The sequence below is a fragment of the Polyodon spathula genome, chromosome 11 (assembly GCF_017654505.1).
Source record: "Polyodon spathula isolate WHYD16114869_AA chromosome 11, ASM1765450v1, whole genome shotgun sequence".
NCBI classification, from domain to species: Eukaryota; Metazoa; Chordata; class Actinopteri; order Acipenseriformes; family Polyodontidae; genus Polyodon; species Polyodon spathula.
This window is the reverse complement of record NC_054544.1, coordinates 17,218,107-17,241,244: the sequence shown is the minus strand read 5'-3', so window position 1 is coordinate 17,241,244 and position 23,138 is coordinate 17,218,107. Positions and strand designations below refer to the sequence as shown.

The following is a 23,138-nucleotide window of genomic DNA, read 5'->3' as shown; positions in this document are numbered from 1 at the left end:
AATGGCAATGCAGTGGCACTACACTGGTTTATCAGTCGATAGCATCACAGTAGCATAAACAAATACCCACAATCCATTGCAGTGCCGCGGTTGTGTTATCCTACAGGGTCCCTATGCAGTATTTTTCCACTGTGTTGCCATTGCTGGTAACGGTTCTGTTGAGATTTATTTACCAGAACCATTTGCAGAGTACAGTATTACATTAGATTTACAAAATATATCCTTTTTAAAAACAGAAGCATATTTGTTGCACACAAAAAAAAATGTAGTGGTGGAGCATACAATAACCGGTTTACCTGTTCACTGGTTTGTGTAATTACGAGTTGTGAACAAAGTGTGTTTGAAGAGAACTTTTTTATTTTAACAATTTGCTCCAAGCTCAAGCTTTTTTTTTTTTTTTTTTTTTTTTTTTTTTTTTTAGCTATCCCCAAACAAATCCTCTTCATACAGGTTACAAAAGAGAAGTGAAAGAATAAACCCCATTCTTTAATATTAACCATGTAAACATGTACTAAAAATGCTACACATTTTAATTTAAGAAATTAAATTACATTTTAATTCACCTTAAGGTTCATCTTTAGGTTCACTATGCATTCTGAATGGAGGTATACCTCTAAATACATGTTCTGGTCCATTTTTTTTTATTTATTTGTATTTCAAATTAACTAACATATAAGGTACATTTTTTCTATTACCATTTTTTATATGAATGGAGGTACAGTAGAAACTTTACAATCTGGCATCATGGTTAGATAGCGTGTTGTATTACTGTAAAAAATCTCAAACTGTACCTAAAAAAAGGTAAAACTATTTGAGTGCTTAAAAAAACTGTATTACTGTACATGTGCAGTATAATAAACACAATTGCCTCTACAAACTTCAAACACAACAATGCCTCAACAGAACCTTTCCCTGTTGTGAGCACACGCCTGTTAAACCCATTCCCAGAAGAAATATTCACTTGTTGGTACTGTAGCTACATGCAGGATTTAGGCTGTTTCTGCAGTCGTTTCCTCCTTGTTGCTTAAGGAGGCACTTTTTATTTTCAGAATGTCTGCAACGGTTGGCCTTGCGAGTTTGAATTTTTCACCTGGCTCTTTTTGTGTTGGTTTTGGTAAACTATTAGCTTTTTTGAGAAGTGCAAATTGTCTTATAAGAGATAGCTTATTGCGTGGACGTCTGCAGTACTTGCAGTTCAACAACTGCACAGTTTAGAATGCATGTCTATATTTAACAGCTTGCTTTTGGGTTGTTTTTTTATATACTAATTTTAAATTTAGAAAAGAAAAATAATCCTGTTGTAAGGTTTTTCTTTTCTTTTTTTAAATCTACTGCTTAGTGTTGCCCTGTCCTTGTAGCTCTGTAGCCAAAAGGTGCCTGCATAACTGAGAGTCATGATCAAAGAGCAGCTGTGAACTAGAGCGGATTAACCTTGTTTATGCATGGGTTGTTTCTATTTAAAAAGTGGATTTTGAGCATAGAGGCGGAACCACAATCAACCCAAATAAAACTGGTTCAAATTAACTCAAATTTTACCAAAGGGTGTCGGCTGGTGGGCCTCCAATAAAGCGGGGGGGGACTCTGTTCATTGGTGAAAGTAGGAGATTTCCACTACTTGTGGGATGTAACCTGCCCTGTATATTAATATAATTTTTATTTTTATATAGTGCCTTTCATAGTGGAACACCATCACAAAGCGCTTTACAAGATACGAGACTAGGGTGTGTGAACTATGCATCAGCTGCAGAGTCACTTACAAGAATGTCTCACCCAAAAGACGGAGCACAAGGAGGTTAAGTGAGTTGCTCAAGATCACACAATGAGTCAGTGGCTGAGCTGAAATGTGAACCGGGGTCCTTCCAATTTCAAGCCCGTTTCTGCAACCACTGGAACACACAGCCTCCCAATGTCTCTAACCTGTACTGCCTGTCGAGACCTGTAGGTCTACCTGCAGCTTCTGCAGGTGATTATGTTCTGTACTGTATTTGGATTTGCTGTGCTCCTGAATTAAACTCTTTTGATTGACAATTACCTTAAGAAGACTGACTTATTATTTCTAATAAGAAGAAAACAAACCTATTACTACACCGTGTGAGCTGGATTACACATAGATTTTAGGCAGAAGAGACTTAAAAAGAGATTTTAAAAAGGTTCTGGATTGTGGAGGGTGTTACACCACTCATTTCAATAGGGATTTGATCTGGCGAATGATACAGAATGCAGGTTTGTAGAGGGGCTGGATTAGAGCGGTTTTACTGTATATCTCCACAGTACCGGTATGCTTTTCGATTTGATTATACAACAGTCATTTACTACATATTCAGTTGTTTCTGATTTGGGATCAGCAACGCAGCTACATGGATTTGAATTCTCTAGTAAGGTTTGAGTTTATGCCAAGAGCTCATCACTACACCCTATACCAGTAATTAGATGCTTTTGGACCCACTGAGATTTCCATTCGTACTTGCTTGTTTATGAGGTCATTTAACACTACAAGCCCCACGGCAGTCATTTTTGTGGTTTTTGCTTTTAAAATGTAATTTTCTCCAGTCGTGTGACACATATGGGCTGTATGTTCATGCCCCTTTCTGTACGTATGTATAAAATATTCTCACAAAGGTGTAAAATGCAGGAGTGCAGAAATAAAGGAGATATATTGCATTACACCTAGAAGTCACATTGACAGTTACACAGAAAACAATTGTATTTTGATTATACTGAACAGTATTCTACTTTATTATTTTAATTTACCAGTCCGCAATGTGTTTAACTGTAATTAGATTAGTCTCTACTCTCTGCCTGAGTGAATGACTGACAGTCTATTGTTTTTCAATCAGCCTTTTGAAAGGCTGGCGCCTGATTGCATTGGGACTACTGAAAATAAATACCAGAGACCGTGGAGTTTTACAACGCAACAAAATACGGAGTTGATGTTTTGGATCAGTATTCTGAAAGCTGGCTCTTGACGGTGGTCTGTTCAGGTGTCATACAACGTATTGGACCTAGCAGCTATCAAGGGTACTTTACAAAGAATTAGGATAAGAATTTACCAGGAGAGAATATATTTTACAGTTAGCACAGGAACTTCGCAAGAAGCGTTTGGAACAGAGGGAAACTGCCAAGCGTGTACCCACAGCTGAAGCTGGCAACCCTGCTGAGAGCCGCAAAAGACGCCAATGAATGGTTGGCAAGTATATATATATATATATATATATATATATATATATATATATAGGTATATATATAGGTTTTTTTCGGTTGTTGTTCAGATGTTTATGTGACGTACTCAATAAAAAAAAATAATAATAATTACATCAGACTGTTCCTCCTTCGTTATACTATTTACAGTGTTTTGAATACGGCAGTCCAAAAGACTGCTGCAGGGCTTCTAGGTATAGCTAATACATATCTGGTCCTTCCAGTGTTAAGGCAACCTCCCCTTACACTTTACTGAGATACAGAACTATAGGGGTGGAAGAATAGAACTGAAAATCTAATTCATGGATTGAATCGTCTTAAACTGAAAGCAGAACTGGGAGAAAAAGCCATTAGTGATCAGAGTGTGTAATCCTTGGCACTACCTTCCAGAACAACCTGCAGTAGTAATCCCCTTGAGAAATTCCAACAATTCATTCTTAGATGAACTATAAAGGTTTTTATTCAAAATAGATTCATTTTGCATTTTTTGTTTTTTTCTTCGGAAAGCTACTATCAATTGAATTAATTTAGCATATTTTGCCTTCCAAACATGCACTTCAAATCTCAAAGCAATCATTCTGGTATTGATGTGGAACCCAATCTGCATGCAATAAATTGAACAAATTAAATTAATCTAAAATGAATGCTTTTTGAATCTAAAGATAGATTACTACCCTCTAAAAAAACATACAAATAAAGTTTTACCTTTGACAAAACCGGTTTCCCCTTTTCATAATGGATTTCCACATAATCAGAAGATAGCAGGTCACTGTGAATAAGAGCAAGAAAATGAATTACTTTTGTAACATTACTCAAACTTGTACCTGTCAAAGTATTGTGGCCCAACACACTTGTTTATACGGACTTGACTGTCTCTTATTTAAAAAAGGAAATACTTTATCAGGTATAAGTATTACATGGCCTTCCGAGTGGTGCAGGATTGCCCTATAGCTTGGAGAGCGCTGGTTCAAATCCAAGCTATGCCACTGCTGACCATGGACGTGAGTTCCCAGGGGACGGCACACAATTGGCCAAGTGCTACCTGGGCAGGGTAGGGGTTAGGTCGGCTGTGAAGTCCTTGGCTCACCGCACACCAGCAGCCTCTGTGGCTGGCAGGGTGACATTTGTTTCGGAGAACGCGAGTGCTCGTCTTCGTGTCTCCCAAGTTAGTTCAGGGGTTGCAGCGGTGAGCCAGGTTGAATAATAATTGGACATTCCAAAATTGGGAGAAAATTGGAAAAAGAATGCAAATAATTGTTAAAAAAAAAGGTATAAGTATTACATTACTTGGTAGGTTGTAATAATAATATACCATGTCATGATGATATAAAATTATATTTTTTTAAATCATTTAAAATTGATTCAAAAATGATTCCCATCGCATCACTTTTTTCCAGTGTACAGTATAATTGCCTATTGAGAACAAAGTTACATTTCAAAATGATTAAACTTTTAAACAATAAAGTGTAGAATTGTGAGGTCAAATGTTCTTACAGCTGCAAAGAAAGAGCAGTGTGTCCACATGATTCCTCAAGGGACAAGCAAACAGGAAAGAGCTATCAGTGAAGGTACGGAAATAGAACTGGCATAACTCCCAAGTGAGGCCGTTTTCAATGAAAAAACAGCCGGTCCAGGTAAAGAATGCAGGGCCTGTGGAAAAAACAATGTTAAAAATACTCAGGCACTTCACAGAGGGGGAATAGGAAATCTTTCATAATACTTTCACAGCCAATTAATGTGTGTGCATTACTGTCAATCTAAGAGAGAACGTCTAAATGCAAATGCCTCAGCTTAGCTCAGTTTTACCATAATCAAAGGCCTGTATCGCCTGGTCGATTTGTTGCAATGCAACACAAAATCTAGATGATGCAAAACGGTTATAAAAAGAAGGTGCCCTTTATAAATGATTGGTTGAACGATTAACTGGGCAATACCAGTATGTCAGTGTGTCAGTGTTGTCCACTGCAATAAGAATAAAAAAGAAAGATTGAATAGCATGTGCTTCAAAACCCCTACAAAAAATGCCATTGGTATAAGAATATCTATAAACCCTAGCAGAACCACTACTTAGCTAGACTTAACAGCAGGGGATTCAGTCTTGAACATTATGTTAGTTTCTAATGTACTACCGTGATTTTAATAAAGACGTATTATTTTAAAGGATTGCATTTTTTCGTCTCATGTTGGAATATATTATGATAGTTTGTAGGCTGTCTAATTTGCAATCCACTGATGCAGGTTTGATGTGTAGAAACAAAAGCCACTGTCTCATCATGTGCAAAGCAAATACTAAGGGGTAGATGTACTAAAGTGTTGCATCTGTCGAATTCATTGCAAACCACATGCAAACAAGATGGAAGTGTAGCATGAAATGCACCAACAAACGCAACGCTGTTAATATTATTTTAACGAATGCTTTGCAGCCGCAGTTCTTATTTGCGGTTTAGCCTTAAATGAATATGTAAATCTGGGCATTCCTGCAGAAATTTGCAAAAACAGGGTGGAAATGCAAATAAGGGATCAAAGATATTGTAATGAGATGTACTAAATCTGAACCAACCACTTGATATTAATTCCAATGCTCTAGTTAGGGCGCTGCTGCGTGGTGAAATAATGTGGTGCTATAAGCTGTGGGCAATTGCGTAAAGAACTTTTGAATTTGTTAAGAACTTTGTTTTAAACAGTCGCAATTGTTGCTGGCATTTCCCAGTCCGCATATTTGTGTGTTGCCAGATGTGCTAAATGTATTTTTGGGATGAACATCCAAGTACCTAATTTTCACTAAAGTCAGGGTGTACAAGCTTTGAAAACAAATTTCTACGACATTACTTGTTTTCCCAGCGTGTTGGGAGCAATACACTGCATACATGCGCCACTAACCCCTTCAGCTCATTCTGAGCATCTGTATAGGACCATTATCTATTGTGTGTTAATTGTCTAGGCTACTAAGTAGACCAAGTTAAAAAATAATAATAAAATAACCTAAAACCAATGAATACAAAGCAGCTGCATGATTTATTTTGTGTTACCAGCAGGCTAAAGTACAAAACAAGTGCACTAGGTGTTCATTTGATTTTACTACAGTACTGTATACTGTATAGACCTACTGTACAGATGTACATTTTTACATAATGTAATGTGTAGCCTACCCAGAACACATTAGTGTTATTTCAGTATAATGACTTATATTTATAATACACAGAGAACAGTAAATGTATGTGGGTGCAATTTTATTGTATTGTTTTTAAACCCGACACCTCCTTATGTCGGATAAACATGTCCGGTTTAGCGAGGGGCTACTGAATGATTATGAAAAGCTTTTTTGGGAGTGAAGGTTGGGGCCCCACTATAGAATCTGATGGGATTAAACTGCTTTCATTTTTTATATATATACCAGTATTAAAATAGGTAAAATGAAGACGGAACAGAATGCATTGCACAGATGACGTTTACATTTAATAAAAAACAATGTTATTTTGATTCTTGCCCCCTTGCACGTATAAACGTTATCCTTCGGGCACCATCTCCTGCACCAAACCACAACTCAATTGCTGCTATTTTATTTATTTATTTTTGAAATTTGAAATGTCCAATTATATTTGTTTTTTTTCTCCTCACCGCAAACCCCACACAGTTCAGACGCTCTGAGGGCGTGGGAGCGTCCTCTGATCTGACAGGCATAAAGCCAGAATCGCTTTTACGCCGAGCAATCCAGTGCAGAGGTGGATGGGCTACCAATCTCTGAGAACTGAGATCAGCCCTGCTTTTTATCCACTCTGAATGTGCTCGGTGTCTGGCCAATAGGGTTTGTTGTTGCACGATGAGGAGAACAAATCCCTGCCGGTTTCTCATCCCCCACCCCGGGAGCGTCAGAGTCAATGTGACACCCCCTTCAGAGTCCCCAGCAAAGTTTGGCCTCTTTGCACAGCCTGGCCACAATCTGGTGCTGTCCAAGCTGTATGACTCATCTTGCACTCCCAGCGGCAGCGCTTTAACTGGATGAGACACTGCCACTATTCTATTTGAAAAAATGTCACACAACTCTCATTAGAGATTGCTCTAAGAGGACACAAATAATATTCCAATTAGTATATTGCAGCTCTCTTCATTAACATATTTTTTCTTTGTACATATGACAAAATGTGCACTGTGAGAATTGTCGTAACGAGAATCCAAATTGTGGTATGTTTGCACTGCGACTGGTCCATCTTAATACATCTACCCCTAAATGTTATTAAAATATTAAGAAGAAAAATATCATTGATCTCAGTAATTGCTAAATAAATACTTCCTGACATTTGGCTTCAGTTGTGGTCATGATGTTGTATTATTTGTTAACCTCGAACATTGCATACATGAGAAACAAGCAGAATGCAAGTGTGTGAAGGGCAGTGAAAGGTGCTATTTTTACTTGATCAATGAAGGCAAAGCAAATCAAGATCACAGTGCAGTCCTCACATTCAGAGGACCAGATTAATTAATCAATGACTTCAAGACAGGAGTGTTTGAATCTGACCTTAGATGGCTGTTAGATTCACAGAATTGCATTTCACAGGTCATGCTTCAAAGATCCAGCAAATTTGATGCATTTTAAAGAGGCTCTTGCAAATTCTTTAATATTGTAGAGAACCTCAGTTCCTGCACGCAGGCCCCTCACACAGGCGGAGGGCGGGCGCGAACCCGGGACCTCTCGCACTAAAACATAGCGCCAATACTGCTTTACAAAAGAGTCAGCTCCATTGCAAGGGACATATAATGTATTGCACGCTACAATATTGTATTTTCTACCTAACCTTTGTTTATCCTACACAAAACTGGTCTAATGTATTTCCATTTCTACGGTATTATGTTTTATGTTTCCTATTAGCTTGGAAGTGTACATGACGACACCCTGCGTTCTGAAATTGAATAATTCATCGACTATTATCTGTATTTTCTTAATATTTTATTTCAAGCCTACACGTGTGTCCTTCATCATTTTCTGTTTTTTTTCTGCTGAGATCATTACTTATAATGCTTAGTAGCATTCTCCTGAAGGCTGAATTTCTGTGGTGAGTTGTTTTTAAAAATGACCACTAGGGGCATGCCACTGTGATTAAAAAAATAAATAAAAAATGAACCCAAATCTCCACAGGCCATTATCTGCAGAATAAGCCTTATATTTTATAATTAATGAATACAATGCTGAATGAATGATGGGGCAGGCAGCCTCTGCAGTAGCAATGTTCTTGATACCATTGAGATGGTCACATATTAGAAACTATATGCAGTATTTAAGAAACACAGTTTGTCATATTCAATTGTCTGATTTTGTAAAAAAGCAGAATTTCTGGCAGTTACCAGCTAAATCAATGTATTCTTAGTGAAAAAGCAGGATGACAATGCCCCCTTATTTCATCTGTCCCTTTCTGTTTAAAGAAACAGCTTCTTATGCTAGCTTGTTGGTAGTAAATACATAATGGCAAGCTGATATCTGTACAAAATACTTGTTCGTGACAGTATCTGCATATGAGTCATTTTCTTGCTTAAGGCTGTGCTTCTGTGCTTGTCTAGAACATTTTATTTGAAAACAATGTAGGAGGGATGCTTAGAGCTGAACATGAAGCTCAAACTGAAAAAACAGACTTTGTATGGTCAAGTGTCTCCCTTTTTGTGAACATCATCCTCTCCAGCTTATTTCACGAAAGGTACATGATACAACTTGGCACAATTCAGCATATCTGGCAGTCTGCTTGCAAGAGCCCAATGACTAGATGCTGGTGGTGTTCACTTAGAATTCACCAGACAAGCTCAAAGCACCTCAAAGCTGGGGTAAGGCAGATTTATAGAAAATAATTCAATAATAGGGTAGCAGAGCCCTGCATTTTATATTTCTGGATCACACAGTATAACAAATAAATTATAAATCACAGGAAATTGCCCAAGAAAGTCAACTCACTAGCCAGAGTTGCCTGGTTCCTTAGCCTTTTAAATGGTAGGTTACATGGCTTAAGAAGATTTTAAAATTTTTATCAGCAGCAAGATGGTTTATAAATGTACAGTACTGCACATGTTTTTCTCAAGTTTTATGGTCTTACAAGCAAGTGACTTGTGGTAGGTTTAGAACTGAAAATGTAAGTCCCAAGCTTATGGCCTAAATTATTATTTTTCTGAGGTTTTTTATTTTTAAGAAGCATGAGTCAAGTAAGTTCTCCAAAATATGCAGTAAATTAGGCAGTGACATTTGTTTGCAGGAAATCAAAAATGCTGAACTTCAAAAGTCCCAGAAATGGGTATCACCAATGAGTATCAGTATCAGTATCCTGGATGTGCTGTTTTAACAATCCTTGTACATCATTCCCATAGCTGGTTAGAGTTTTTTTATGATAATGATGTGGAATTTGTATATAATCACCATAATTACTTTGGAACTGTCCTTGTAAACAGTGGAATGAACTGTCCTTGTAAACAGTGGAATGAACTGTCCTTCACACAGTGGAATGAACTGTCCTTGTAAACAGTGGAATGAACTGTCCTGCACACAGTGGAATGAACTGTCCTTCACACAGTGGAATGAACTGTCCTTCACACAGTGGAATGAACTGTCCTTGTAAACAGTGGAATGAACTGTCCTTGTAAACAGTGGAATGAACTGTCCTTGTAAACAGTGGAATGAACTGTCCTGCACACAGTGGAATGAACTGTCCTGCACACAGTGGAATGAACTGTCCTGCACACAGTGGAATGAACTGTCCTTGTAAACAGTGGAATGAACTGTCCTTCACACAGTGGAATGAACTGTCCTGCACACAGTGGAATGAACTGTCCTTGTAAACAGTGGAATGAACTGTCCTTCACACAGTGGAATGAACTGTCCTGCACACAGTGGAATGAACTGTCCTGCACACAGTGGAATGAACTGTCCTTCACACAGTGGAATGAACCGTCCTGCACACAGTGGAATGAACTGTCCTGCACACAGTGAAATGAACTGTCCTTCACACAGTGGAAAGATCTCAGACAATCCAGACCAACTCCTGGATTTACAGTAAGCAGCTTCTTAAAAAAGAATGAATTAAAATGAGTGTTCCCACAGAACCACACTGACATATGAAATGAGCTCGCCACTGTCTTTTAAACTGCTGTGAGAGCAACCACTAACATGGAACAATGTCAGTCGTATCTGTGTCTGGAGATGTACAGAAATCTTTCAACTAATCTAAAAAAAGAAATCCATGTAAATCACTTTAGCAACAAACAGTGCATCTTTATTGATTGTACTGACATTCATAAAAAAAGCTGTCAGAATGAGTCCTTTGGTTCCCATTTATCAAAGCTATTTACACCAGTGTAACATTTGCCCCATTTGCAATAAGCGACATTAAACTGACAATGCTATGAAACTTGTAAGAAGACAAATTCTTTACAGCAAATTTCACCTTGGAATGAAAAAACTGTGCTGCATTTACTAACTTTTTGCTCCATTCTGTTATTGTTTCAAAGCCTGCAAATATCAGCATACATTTTTTAAAACAGCCTCTCAATCCAGTGAGTGATCCATTGAGTCTCTGCAAAGTAGAGGTCTATCTTTTGAGTATAAATTGTGGGCTAAAATAATATACAAAACTTTCAACACTCTTGCACATTTTTTAAATGTTTAAATTAATAATAATAATAATAATAATATTAAAAAAACAAATGTATGCACTACTATATATTGTTTATTTATATATAAAAAAACAACAACAACAGCTCTAAACAATCTGTACCCTATTCAAATGGTTAGAGCAGACATACAGTATCTTACTATTGATCTTTTATTGTTTTGTTTTTCTGAGACAATCTTATGCCCGATACCAACCGTGGTTCTTTTGTGTTATTGACTGGTGTTGAGACCACCAAACTAACTTCACACAAGTTGAAATGAAAGGCAAGTAAAATAACCCACCAGCATCATTGTGGGAACTTCCACGTGTATTCTAATTTTTCTTGAGACATTGTGCTCAAGCCAAATGAAAAATGACTACACATTTCGATTTTCCATTGGCTCAGTTTATTTTCCCCGGGAAAACCCTCTTTTCACCTGACATCATGCAAATGATATGTAAATTAGCATAGAATTCTTGTGCTGTTTTTGCAAACAACTCAGAGAACAGGTACACAAGAGAAACTCACTGGGAAATCCATGGTTGTCAGGTGACATCTTGCTTGAGTGAAAGTCTAAAGCACAGTGTTAAGCTCATGTAATAAAGCTGTGATTTGTAAATGCCTCGTGCCTGGTTGATTAATAATGTGTTTTACTGCTCTTGCCCAAATTGTTTTTCAAATGTCCATTGGTGGGGTGACATATCATTAGTAGTGAATAATATTTCAACTAATTTATCACGACTTATTAATTAAAGAAAAAAGAAAATAATTAACCTGGAGGTATATAATGAAATTGTCCAACCCAGCTATTGCAGATCACCATGGCTGAAAACAGGCGAAGACGTAGGATTATAGAGATCTGTCCTGGACACCTTCCACGTATGCTCCCAGGGCTGTCTGGATTGGGAGCAGTGGATGTTTTCACGTGAAATGCGGGTTTCCATGTGAAAATGGGTGTGGATTTCCCGTGTTTTACATCATGCTCACGAGTTAATGAGATTTACCCTGTCCCTCTCTGCGGTCGTTATTTTCGGCCACAAACCTGACCCTCTCAAGTCTCCCAAACATGCACACGCATCACCACTTCACATGTAAATAACCACACATGGCAACTCCCCCGTTAACTGCTATACAAGAAAGACCATGTGTTAGTCAAATCACTTGTTTTTGCTATCTAAAGGTACACCTAAAGGAAACACAAGTTGTAACAGATTAAAGTAGCAAATACTTTTCTGTTCATGTCTAGATCTGTGGGATATGCAGTCACTGGTTTCCTTTACTTACGTGAAACAAATAGCAGATTTTAAGAGTGTGTAGCTGGAAGACCATACTTACTTATTTAATGACAGGTCCAGCGTAAATCTGGAGCCAAAGGCCTCTAGCTGAAAACTTGCTTGGGCGAGATGTATAGCCTGGCACAAAAACAAAAAGAGGTATTGCTTAGTTCATACTGTATGTCAATACTATATTACATTACTCACTATTGAGATTATAAATAAGAAATACAGTATATGGCTACTTATACTGAAAGTAACATGGATTCTGCACCACTGCCAGGGAACAGGAACCAATTTCAATGTGTAATCACGGTGCTGGTAAAGTGATACAAAACTTATTGACACACTTGTATCAAGATCTTACTGTATGTACAATTTGAACTATTTTTTTTCCAAGTGCGTAAATAAAGTAGTTTGCCATTTAAAAAGCCATTTACAGGTACAGTGTAGTTAAAACAAAAATCCTTAATTAACCTTCTGAGCTATTTCTTCCTAGTTTGGTATCATTAAAAGTTATCAAGATTGTAATATATTATAGTTCTGTCACAATCTTTCTGTGTTTCTGTGAATTGTTTTACCTGCTATTTGCGTGAAGTCTATTAAGTTTCTGATTTGCTTGACGTTGTAACGGGCTGACGGTTAACACTGAAAATACAGCTTTCTAGTCTAAGCCAGTTGTAACCTGGTAAAACCTGTCACTAAATGAATCAGTCAATCAATGGTATTACTTTACCGCTGTTATGCTTTTTATTGCATATCAGCTGACACTGTGCTTCCTCTGACCCAGCACCAAGAAAACACATCAGTTTTTCTTATCTAAAAACATACCAAGTTGCTCCTTTCGGGAGTCCTGCTCCCAAACAGAAATGGATAAGTCACCTAAATATTATTACACTACTGGCATAATCTCCAGTGTGCCTGCCATAGTGGAGCCCTCAGTAAACCTTTCTGAAATCCAATACCAGAATAGCCACAATGCAATGCATTCCTCCTTACCAATGTAAGACAGGTCTGCTTTTGACAATTGAATGTAAACATATACAGTTACCTAATGCAGTCAAGCCCTCTTAAGGTCAGATCTCAATTGCCACTTGATCTAAACCCTGATTTGATCCAAAACTACTTGTGCATTTAAAGTAACGTAAGTGTTTGAAAAAAATTATAGTCACCACATTATCTTTATTCAAACAGTGATTAGTGAAGTATGAAAAATATGAAAAAGACCGGACAATGCATTTCTAGAGCAGAACAATTTAGGATCAGTACAAATCACTAATCTAAACAGGTCCCGACCCAACTGGTAAAGTGGTTGTGTGAGTCTCTTTAGTTTATTTTGATCTTTTAAAAGTAAGTTTACACTTAGAACCTTTGTGAAATCTGTAATGGACAAAACGGCCACGCAATGGGAATTGTATTTACATCCCTGTCATGACTGGGTTTATTGTGCCAGGACACAATAAAGGAAACACGCAGAGAAACAGAGAATACGTATGAATTATAAATATAGCCTTGGTAAAACCATTAAAAGAAAACACTATTTACTTACATACAAAATGTATTTATATAAGCACAGCAAAGGTAACACCTGCAGTAAAGCTGTAGTGATTTTCCACACACTGTTTTTCATAACTGCCTGTCAGCAGCAGGGTTTGTAAGCTAAACAGCGATATAAGGATGTCAAGCTATAACGGCTGGGTGGCTATAATGGTTCAATTCAGGTACCAGAGCTCCAGTGCAGCAGGAGGAATACAAATAGCACTAGAAAAAAATCCTGTTTCTGTGTCTTCAATGCCAAAAGAAAGGTTCTTGTCAGAATGGACTGTATGACACCACATCATGTGCTTTTAACGCTCCTGAAACATTACATACAGTATCTGCCAACTGTCGCAAATCTACTGTGACATTTAGCCATTTAGACTCAAGCATCAGTGAAATTGCAGCTATAGATGTCCCTCGTTGTTATGGTGGTCAGCGTAACAGATTATTTGGAGGGAACGTGTTGGGCAGAAAAATGACGCTTCCTCAATTTGGAATTTTTGGTGCCTAGACACTCCGCTCCTGCTCGACAGACTGCATCGCCAGCACATCTGAAGGTTCCTTTTAATTCTCATTTCCCTCCTGGAATAAAGGTCAAAAATAATTCATGATTCCTTACGAAGCAGGAGCTGCAGTTACAGACAGTCAGGGCCTTGCCATGCTTGCCTGCTTTCTTAGAGGCCCTGTCTGTTAAGAATGACTTTAAAGAATGAGAGGGAGTTCCAGCATTGCTCTCTCTCTCTCGCTCTCTCTCTCTCTCTCTCTCTTTCTAGTACCAGTCAAAAGTTTGAGTACACTTGCTGGAAACTAGGTTTTTTTCATAATTGACTGTTTTACGTCGTATACGTTTCTGTAAATACTTGAAAATGAAAACACATGTTACAGTATATAAAACAAAACATAAGCAGTATCAAAGCAATGTTCAACAAAATTGAAAATTGTCTCCAAAATCTTGGATTCCTCAAAATAGCCACCCTTTGCCTGAATAACCTCACAAACACGAGGCATTCGGTTAACAAGTTTCAGCAGGAAATCACCTGACACGTCTTCCCAGCAGTTCTGCAGCAATTCCCAGAGATGTAGGGCACTTGTGGGTAGCTTTGCTTTGACGCTTCTGTCTAGTTCGTCCCATACAAACTCTATGGGATTGAGGTCTGGAGACTGTGCAGGCCAGGTCATTAGATTGAGTTGTCCTTCACTTTTCTTCTTCGCCAGATAGTTCTTGCACAACTTTGAGGTGTGTTTCGGGTCATTATCTTGCTGAAGAATGAAGGACTGCCCAAATAGCAGTAGTCCTGATGGAATGGCATGCCTCTGAAGTATGCCATGATAGCCATGCTGGTTGAGCTTGACATGGACTTGGTAAAGATCACCAACTCTGCAACCAGCAAAGCAACCCCAGACCATGACACTGCCTCCTCCATGCTTGACAGTGGGAACCACACATGCAGAACTCATGTGCTCACCTTCACAGAGTCTTACAAATACTCAGCGGTTGGACCCAAATATTTCAAATTTTGACTCATTGGTCCATAAGACTGACTTCCACTCCTCAAACGTCCAGTTTCTGTGTTTTTTGGCACAGGCAAATCTCTTCCTCTTATTCTGCACTCTTAACAATGGTTTCTTTGCAGCAATTCTTCCAGTTAGGCCTGCTTCACGTAATCTCCTCTGAACAGTTGATGTTGAAAAATCTGTACTTCTAGTAGCATTTAGCTGAGCTTGTATTTAAGGGGCAGTTAATCGCCAGTTTCGCAGACTTGTGACTCGAATTAACTTGTTCTCGGATTGTGAGGTCACCCTTGGCCTGTCTGACCTTATTCGGTTCTCATGAGTGCCAGCTTCTTCAAATGGTTTGATGATCTTGGCCACAGCATTTACAGACCCTTTGTTTTCTTCCAGGACAACCTTGTACTTGGCTTGATTCATGCCAAAGCTGCCCGATTCCAGCCTTGCTGAAGCACCCCCAGATCATCACCGATCCTCGACCACATTTCACAGTGGGTGCGAGACACTGTGGCTTGTAGGCCTCTCCAGGTCTCTGTCTAACCATTAGATGACCAGGTGTTGGGCAAAGCTGAAAATTGGACTCATCTGGGGGTGCTTCAGCAAGGCTGGAATCGGGCAGATTTGTCTTTGTGAAGGATGCATGAATCAAGCCAAGTACAAGGTTGTCCTGGAAGAAAACTTGCTTCCTTCTGCTCTGACAATGTTCCCCAACTCTGAGGACTGGTTTTTCCAGCAGGACAATGCTCCATGCCACACAGCCAGGTCAATCAAGGTGTGGATGGAGGAAAACCTCTGGAATGTGATCAAGAGGAAGATAGATGGTCACTAGCCATCAAACAAAGCCGAGCTGCTTGCATTTTCGTGCCAGGAGTGGAATAAAGTCACCCAACATCAATGTGAAAGACTGGTGGAGAGCATGCCAAGACCCATGAAAGCTGTGCTTGAAAATCAGGGTTGTTCCACCAAATATTGATTTCTGAACTCTTCCTAAGTTAAAACATTAGTATTGTGTTGTTTAAAAATGAATATGAACTTATTTTCTTTGCATTATTCGAGGTCTGACAACACTGCATCTTTTTTGTTATTTTGTCCAGTTGCCATTTTCTGCAAATAAAATAAAATTTCTCTAAATGACAATATTTTTATTTGGAATTTGGGAGAAATGTTGTCAGTAGTTTATAGAATAAAACAAAAATGTTCTTTTTATCCAAACACATACCTATAAATAGTAAAACCAGAGAAACTGATAATTTTGCAGTGGTCTCTTCATTTTTTTCCAGAGCTGTATATGTGTGTGTTTGTGTGTGTGTATATATATATATATATATATATATATATATATATATATATATATATATATATATATATATATATAGGCTCTCAAAAGTAGTCACCCACCTTGGACATATTTTATTGTGTTACAACAGGGAATCAAAATGGATTTAATTAGGCTTTTTTGCCACTGATCAGTACAAAAAAAGTGCATAATGTCAAAGTGAAAAATAAAATCTACAAATTGTTCTAAACTAATTACAAATATAAAACAGAAAATAACTGATTGCATAAGTATTCACCGCCTTTGCTATGACACACCTAAATAAGCTCTGGTACAACAAATTGTCTTTAGAAGTCACATAATTAGCTGAATGGAGTTCACCTGTGTGCAATTAAAGTGTTTCACATCATTTCAGGTTAAATACACCTGTCTCTGGGAGGTCCTAACATTTCCTAACAAAAACCACATCATGAAGACAGAGGAACATTCAAAGCTAATCCAGAATAAGGTTCTTCAAAAGCACATTTACAAGGCATTAACTATCTTCCCGAGCACAGTAAAGTCCACTATTAAGAAATGGAGAGAACATGGTACAACTGTGAGTCTGTCTAGAACAGGCCATCGTCAAAAACTGAGTATCCAGGCGAGAAGGGCATTAGGCCTATGAGGCCTATGGCAACTCTAAAGGAGTTAAAGTCTTCCACGGCTGAGCTGGGAGACACTGTGCATGCAGCAACAATAGCCCGGGTTCTTCACAAAACTAGCCTTTATGGGACAGTGGCAAAAAGAAAGCCATTGTTGAAAAAAACTCACATCAAATCTCTGCTAGAGTTTGCCAGAAGGCATGTAGCAGACTCTGGGACCAAGTGGAAGAAGATTCTATGGTCTGATGAGACCAAAATAGAGCTTTTTGGCCTCAATGCTGAGCACTATGTTTGGAACACCATCCCTACCGTGAAGCCTGGTGGTGGCAGCATCATGCTATGGGGATGCTTCTCTGCATCAGGGCCTGGAAAGCCTGTGAAGATAGAGGGCAAAATGGATGCAGCAAAGTACAGAGCAATCCTGGAGGAAAAGCTGCTGAAGTCTGCAAGAGACCTGGGACTTGGGAGAAGATTCATCTTCCAGCAGGACAATGAACCCAAACATACAGCCAAAGCCACACTGGAGTGGCTTAAGAACAAAAAGGTCAATGTTCTGGAGTGGCCCAGTCAAAGCCCGGACCTCAATCCAATTGAGAATATGTGGAAAGAGTTGAAAATTGCTGTTCACCAAAGGTCCCCATCCAACTTGACAGAGCTTGAGCAATTTTGCAAAGAAGAATGGGCAAAAATTGCAGTGTCCAGATGTGCAAAGCTGGTAGAAACTTTTCCAAACAGACTCATGGCTGTAATTGCTGCCAAAGGTGCCTCTACCAAATATTGACTCAAGGAGGGTGAATACTTATGCAATCAATAATTTTCTGTTTGGATTTGTAAGCATATTAAGCACATTAAAACTATGGCAAACAATGGCAAACGCATGATACCCCTTTTTGTAAAATAAAAGTGCTTCCGTATTTCACATTATATGTCATAGTTCATTTACACAACAAATATTTCCCATCTAATTCGAATATGAGCGGCACAATACAGGCATTTTAAAATTGTTTTTTTAAGTGTACACAGTTTTCTGCTGCTGTAGCTTTGGGGAAAAATAACCCCCTGAGCTATGAAGGTTGGCAGGTGGTTGTGGCACAGTAATTGAGCTCCAAGATTCTAGTACCCCCACTGTAATATGGTGCAGCTGACATCAATAAATGTATCTGCTGAATTAACAATACAGCCACCATTCCTAAGTGGGTTTGTCATCCTTCAGATAACATTACAAACTGCAGAACGCAGCGTTTCTATAGGCAACCTTTGACAGATAATGTCCTTCAATTCGGCTCATTAATGTTTTTTTTTCCCCCACATCTGCCCAAAGTAGCCCCCTTGGTTATCTTTGAATGACCTCCACTTTCTGCTTATGGTTACAGTTAATTTAGCCAACCTGTATAGCTGACAAACTCTGTAGCAGCCCCTCATATAGATCTGTGTGTCGTGTACAAGAAACAATGTCGCTATATGTAATCTAAACATTGAATAGAAAACAAAACTATTTTTAAAGAAGTAAACGTGTTTTTCATAATACAATCTACTGTAGAAGTATTGTAAATATACACATAATAAAATCATATTACCTAATTCTTATCCCTCAGAAACTAACATATAGTATGTTCTGTTTCTGTATAGTTAGCTCAACGTACTCAATAGTAGTACAGTACAAGATAAGCTGAAAATAGGCTGTACTTACACAAGCAGTGGATTTACACAGGTAAATGTTTGCACAATCAATTGCTCTGTGTACTTGGTCAAATTAAGTATTTTTATTGAAAATTTGGTGAGTTGCTTATGCAGAAAATGCAAGCAAGATATTATGCTCCTACATATGTACAGGTATATTAGCATTCCAACAGTCAACGACTGTATATTTTCATTTATGTATTAATCTACAGTACAAGCAGTTTAAATACATGTGTTTGCATCTCTTGTCTGATCAAACGTTCAAATGTTTACATCCTTAACAAAGGGTCAAGCGACACAGCACAGCACAGCACAGTTGTAGTATACAATCAAATAATGTTTGAAGCCAAAAATATATTATACTATTATGCTCAAATCACGATCTCCAAGTAACCACTAGTCCTTCCGACAATCAAAAATTACACACTTTTTTTTTTTGTTTAACACATTTAGCTATTTTAAAATTCAAACAAATAAAAAATAAAAAAATAAATGCTCTGAGTCTCTCTCTCTCTCTCTCTCTCTCTCTCTCTCCTCTCTCTCTCTCTCTCTCTCTCTCTCTCTCTCTCTCTCTCTCTCTCTATATATATATATATATATATATATATATATATATATATATAAAAACACAAACACACACAGGCACACACACGTATGACTAACCTGGTTTTGTTTTTGTTGATTTCTTGCCAGAGTGTTCAGATTATGATAAGTGCTCTCTGAGTCCTCGTTAAGGTAATATATCAGTCTGGAGGGGAATATGATTTGTCGTTCAACTTTAGACTCGCTACTGTTGCTGCTGTAGTATGTGTCTGCACCATCTCCCACTGCTGGTGTCGATACTGCGTCCCAAACGGTGTCATTTTCAAGCCAAGACGGTGCTAAAAACATGACAACCAATATGTATATCATACAGCCTGATATCAAATGTTTAGTTTACGTACAGTTATAATTAACGTGACATTTGCACGCAAATTTATCATTGACATTTAAATGCGGAATGTTATAGACACATCGTCTACAGATATATTTGTCGGTTTTAACTATAGGTTTTATAAATTAATTATGATTTATATGATGTAGTATTTGACAAGATCAATAATGCTAATGTTTCACAATGCTAGTGTTTCTCCGTAGATACACACTGTACATTTCTGTTTAATCATGTATATCGTAGAGTTATAAAACACGACACATACTCGTAACATTTATAAATAAAATATTAATCATAATGCTTTTAGTACCTGTCCCAATCCATAGTACAACCTAGAATTATCTGCAAATAACTGAGTGAAAGGCCTGTTTATCTTTTCATTGTATTTTGCTTGATGTTAGCCGTACCTACCTTGTATTACTGACTCGTTGTATAAAATGTAAATCCTATCCCAGAATTCTAGAAAATACAGCCTACAGATCTCTTTGATTTATTACAATGTTGCTCTGCCCATCTTTAGAATATCATGGATTTTATTTACCATAAGTTTGAAAAAAAATACAACTGATTTTTCAATAAAAATAAAATCAGTATAAGCAAAACACCTAATCCTCAGAAGATTTTGATACATTTGAGAATCGTGCACAGAAGATACATTGTTAATTAAAAGCTAGACTGCATCTTATCATAGAGAGCAGGGTTTTTTTTTTTTTTTTTTTTTTTTGTCGTCTGCACATGAACACTATGCTAAATAAATAAATAAATAAATAAAAGCAATGGAGCAAGCATCAAATGTAAGTACAGCCTAAAAAGCATTATAACGCGCATACATTTTTGCACAATTATAACATAATCAGAAACATTAAAAAATGCTTAACATGGTGGTTGATACATACCCGTTGACGCGAAACCGAATGGCTGGAACCAAGAGAAAAGGATGCTGGCAAATAAATGTTGCAGATATATCAGATACATGATTCATATTTGGACTGTAAAACGCTTGGTTCAACACATTCGCACTGTGAAGAGTTCGTGGCCCATTTTTGTAGGAAATGTGATATAATTTATTACTATTGTTGCAAATGGGAATTTCTATCCAGTAAAAATGAACCACGAAGCAGCCTTGTTGCAGGTTGCAGAGGGTTGGCTGGAAGGCGGTGGCTGCAAACAGGATTGATGAGCCTGGTACTGATGCTGCAGCGCGCAAGTGCTCTCAAGCTCTCTTTCTGCAAAGGCAGAGGCTGGTCGGTCCTGTGCGTGGCATTGAATTATAGTGCGCGTTCCAAGGTGGCGTGAAGCGTGCTAGAGGATTTGCTTAGTTTCAGCTGGTTATAGCCCACCGTGCAACTATACTATAACCAGGGCCGAATTAACCCATCACTGGGCCTTAGGCAAGCATACGTTTGCGGACCCCCTACCCCTGAACAAACAGCCACACACAGATATGCACGCACACACACACACACACACACACACAACACAACTATGTGTATACATTATAGCCTTTATAACTACCGCTGCACGCTTTTACAACAGGTATAATTCTCAGTTTGAAGTTATTATGAAGGACGCAATGCAAGCATGCCAACAGTCCCTATATAGTCAGGACAGTCCCGATTTCCTAGCAAATGTCCGGCGTCCCGATGCACAGGAAGAAAGTCCAGATATTTACGCATATATATATAATATATATATATATATATATATATATATATATATATATATATATATATATATATATATATATATATATATATATATAACGACTTTTAACCCCTTAAATACATTGTTGCTTATTCAACTATAATACATACATTGGCATTAGCTTTAGCATAACTGAGGCAGAAGTGTTAAAGGGACTAGGAGCTCTTAAAATAAACAAATCCCCTGGGCCGGATGAGATCCTCCCAGTAGTACTCAAAGAAATGAAAGAAGTAATTTACAAACCGCTAACCAAGATCATGCAGCAGTCTCTTGACACAGGGGTGGTACCGACAGACTGGAAAATTGCAAACGTAATACCGATCCACAAAAAGGGAAACAAAACTGAACCAGGTAACTACAGACCAGTAAGCCTGACTTCTATTATATGCAAACTTATGGAAACTATAATAAGATCCAAAATGGAAAATTACCTATATGGTAACAGGGTACTGGGAGACAGTCAACATGGTTTTAGGAAAGGGAGATCGTGCCTAACTAACTTGCTTGATTTTTTTGAGGATGCAACATCGATAATGGATAATTGCAAAGCATATGACATGGTTTATTTAGATTTCCAGAAAGCTTTTGACAAAGTCCCGCACAAAAGATTAATTCTCAAACTGAACGCAGTTGGGATTCAAGGAAACACATGTACATGGATTAGGGAGTGGTTAACATGTAGAAAACAGAAAGTACTGATTAGAGGAAAAACCTCAGAATGGAGTGTGGTAACCAACGGTGTACCACAGGGATCAGTATTAGGTCCTCTGCTATTCCTAATCTACATTAATGATTTAGATTCTGGTATAGTAAGCAAACTTGTTAAATTTGCAGACGACACAAAAGTAGGAGGAGTGGCAAACACTGTTGCAGCAGCAAAGGTCATTCAAAATGATCTAGACAAGATTCAGAACTGGGCAGATACATGGCAAATGACATTTAATAGAGAAAAGTGTAAGGTACTGAACGCAGGAAATAAAAATGTACATTATAAATATCATATGGGAGATATTGAAATTGGAGAAGGAATCTATGAAAAAGACCTAGGAGTTTTTGTTGACTCAGAAATGTCTTCATCTAGACAATGTGGGGAAGCTATAAAAAAAGGCTAACAAGATGCTCGGATACATTGTGAAAAGTGTTGAATTTAAATCAAGGGAAGTAATGTTAAAACTGTACAATGCACTTGTAAGACCTCATCTTGAATATTGTGTGCAGTTCTGGTCACCTCGCTATAAAAAAGATATTGCTGCTCTAGAAAGAGTGCAAAGAAGAGCGACCAGAATTATTCCGGGCTTAAAAGGCATGTCATATGCAGACAGGCTAAAAGAATTGAATCTGTTCAGTCTTGAACAAAGAAGACTACGTGGCGACCTAATTCAAGCATTCAAAATTCTAAAAGGTATTGACAGTGTCGACCCAAGGGACTTTTTCAGCCTGAAAAAAGAAACAAGGACCAGGGGTCACAAATGGAGTTTAGAAAAAGGGGCATTCAGAACAGAAAATAGGAGACACTTTTTTACACAGAGAATTGTGAGGGTCTGGAATCAACTCCCCAGTAATGTTGTTGAAGCTGACACCCTGGGATCCTTCAAGAAGCTGCTTGATGAGATTTTGGGATCAATAAGCTACTAACAACCAAACGAGCAAGATGGGCCGAATGGCCTCCTCTTGTTTGTAAACTTTCTTATGTGCGCCATGTTCACCAGCTGTTGTGACCCTGAAATCACTGTTGTATAAGGTTACTTTAATCA

The 23,138-nt window shown here is 38.0% G+C and overlaps 1 protein-coding gene across 2 annotated transcripts in view; it reads right to left on the bottom strand.

Annotated features, from left to right (window-relative positions):
* Positions 1-21,034, bottom strand: part of LOC121323229 (disintegrin and metalloproteinase domain-containing protein 23-like) — a 61,843-nt gene extending 40,809 nt beyond the window's left edge. The window contains exons 1-4 of one of the 2 annotated variants that reach the window (XM_041264152.1): positions 20,577-21,034; positions 19,410-19,627; positions 12,160-12,236; positions 3,904-3,967 (exon numbers count right to left, since the gene is read on the bottom strand). In XM_041264152.1, coding sequence (XP_041120086.1) covers positions 3,904-3,967; positions 12,160-12,236; positions 19,410-19,627; positions 20,577-20,655 — 438 coding nt within the window. In that variant the 5' untranslated portion in view covers positions 20,656-21,034. The remainder of the gene's footprint in view (positions 1-3,903; positions 3,968-12,159; positions 12,237-19,409; positions 19,628-20,576) is intronic. The other variant, XM_041264151.1, reaches the window with a different exon arrangement.
* Between the last annotated feature and the right edge of the window lie 2,104 nt (positions 21,035-23,138).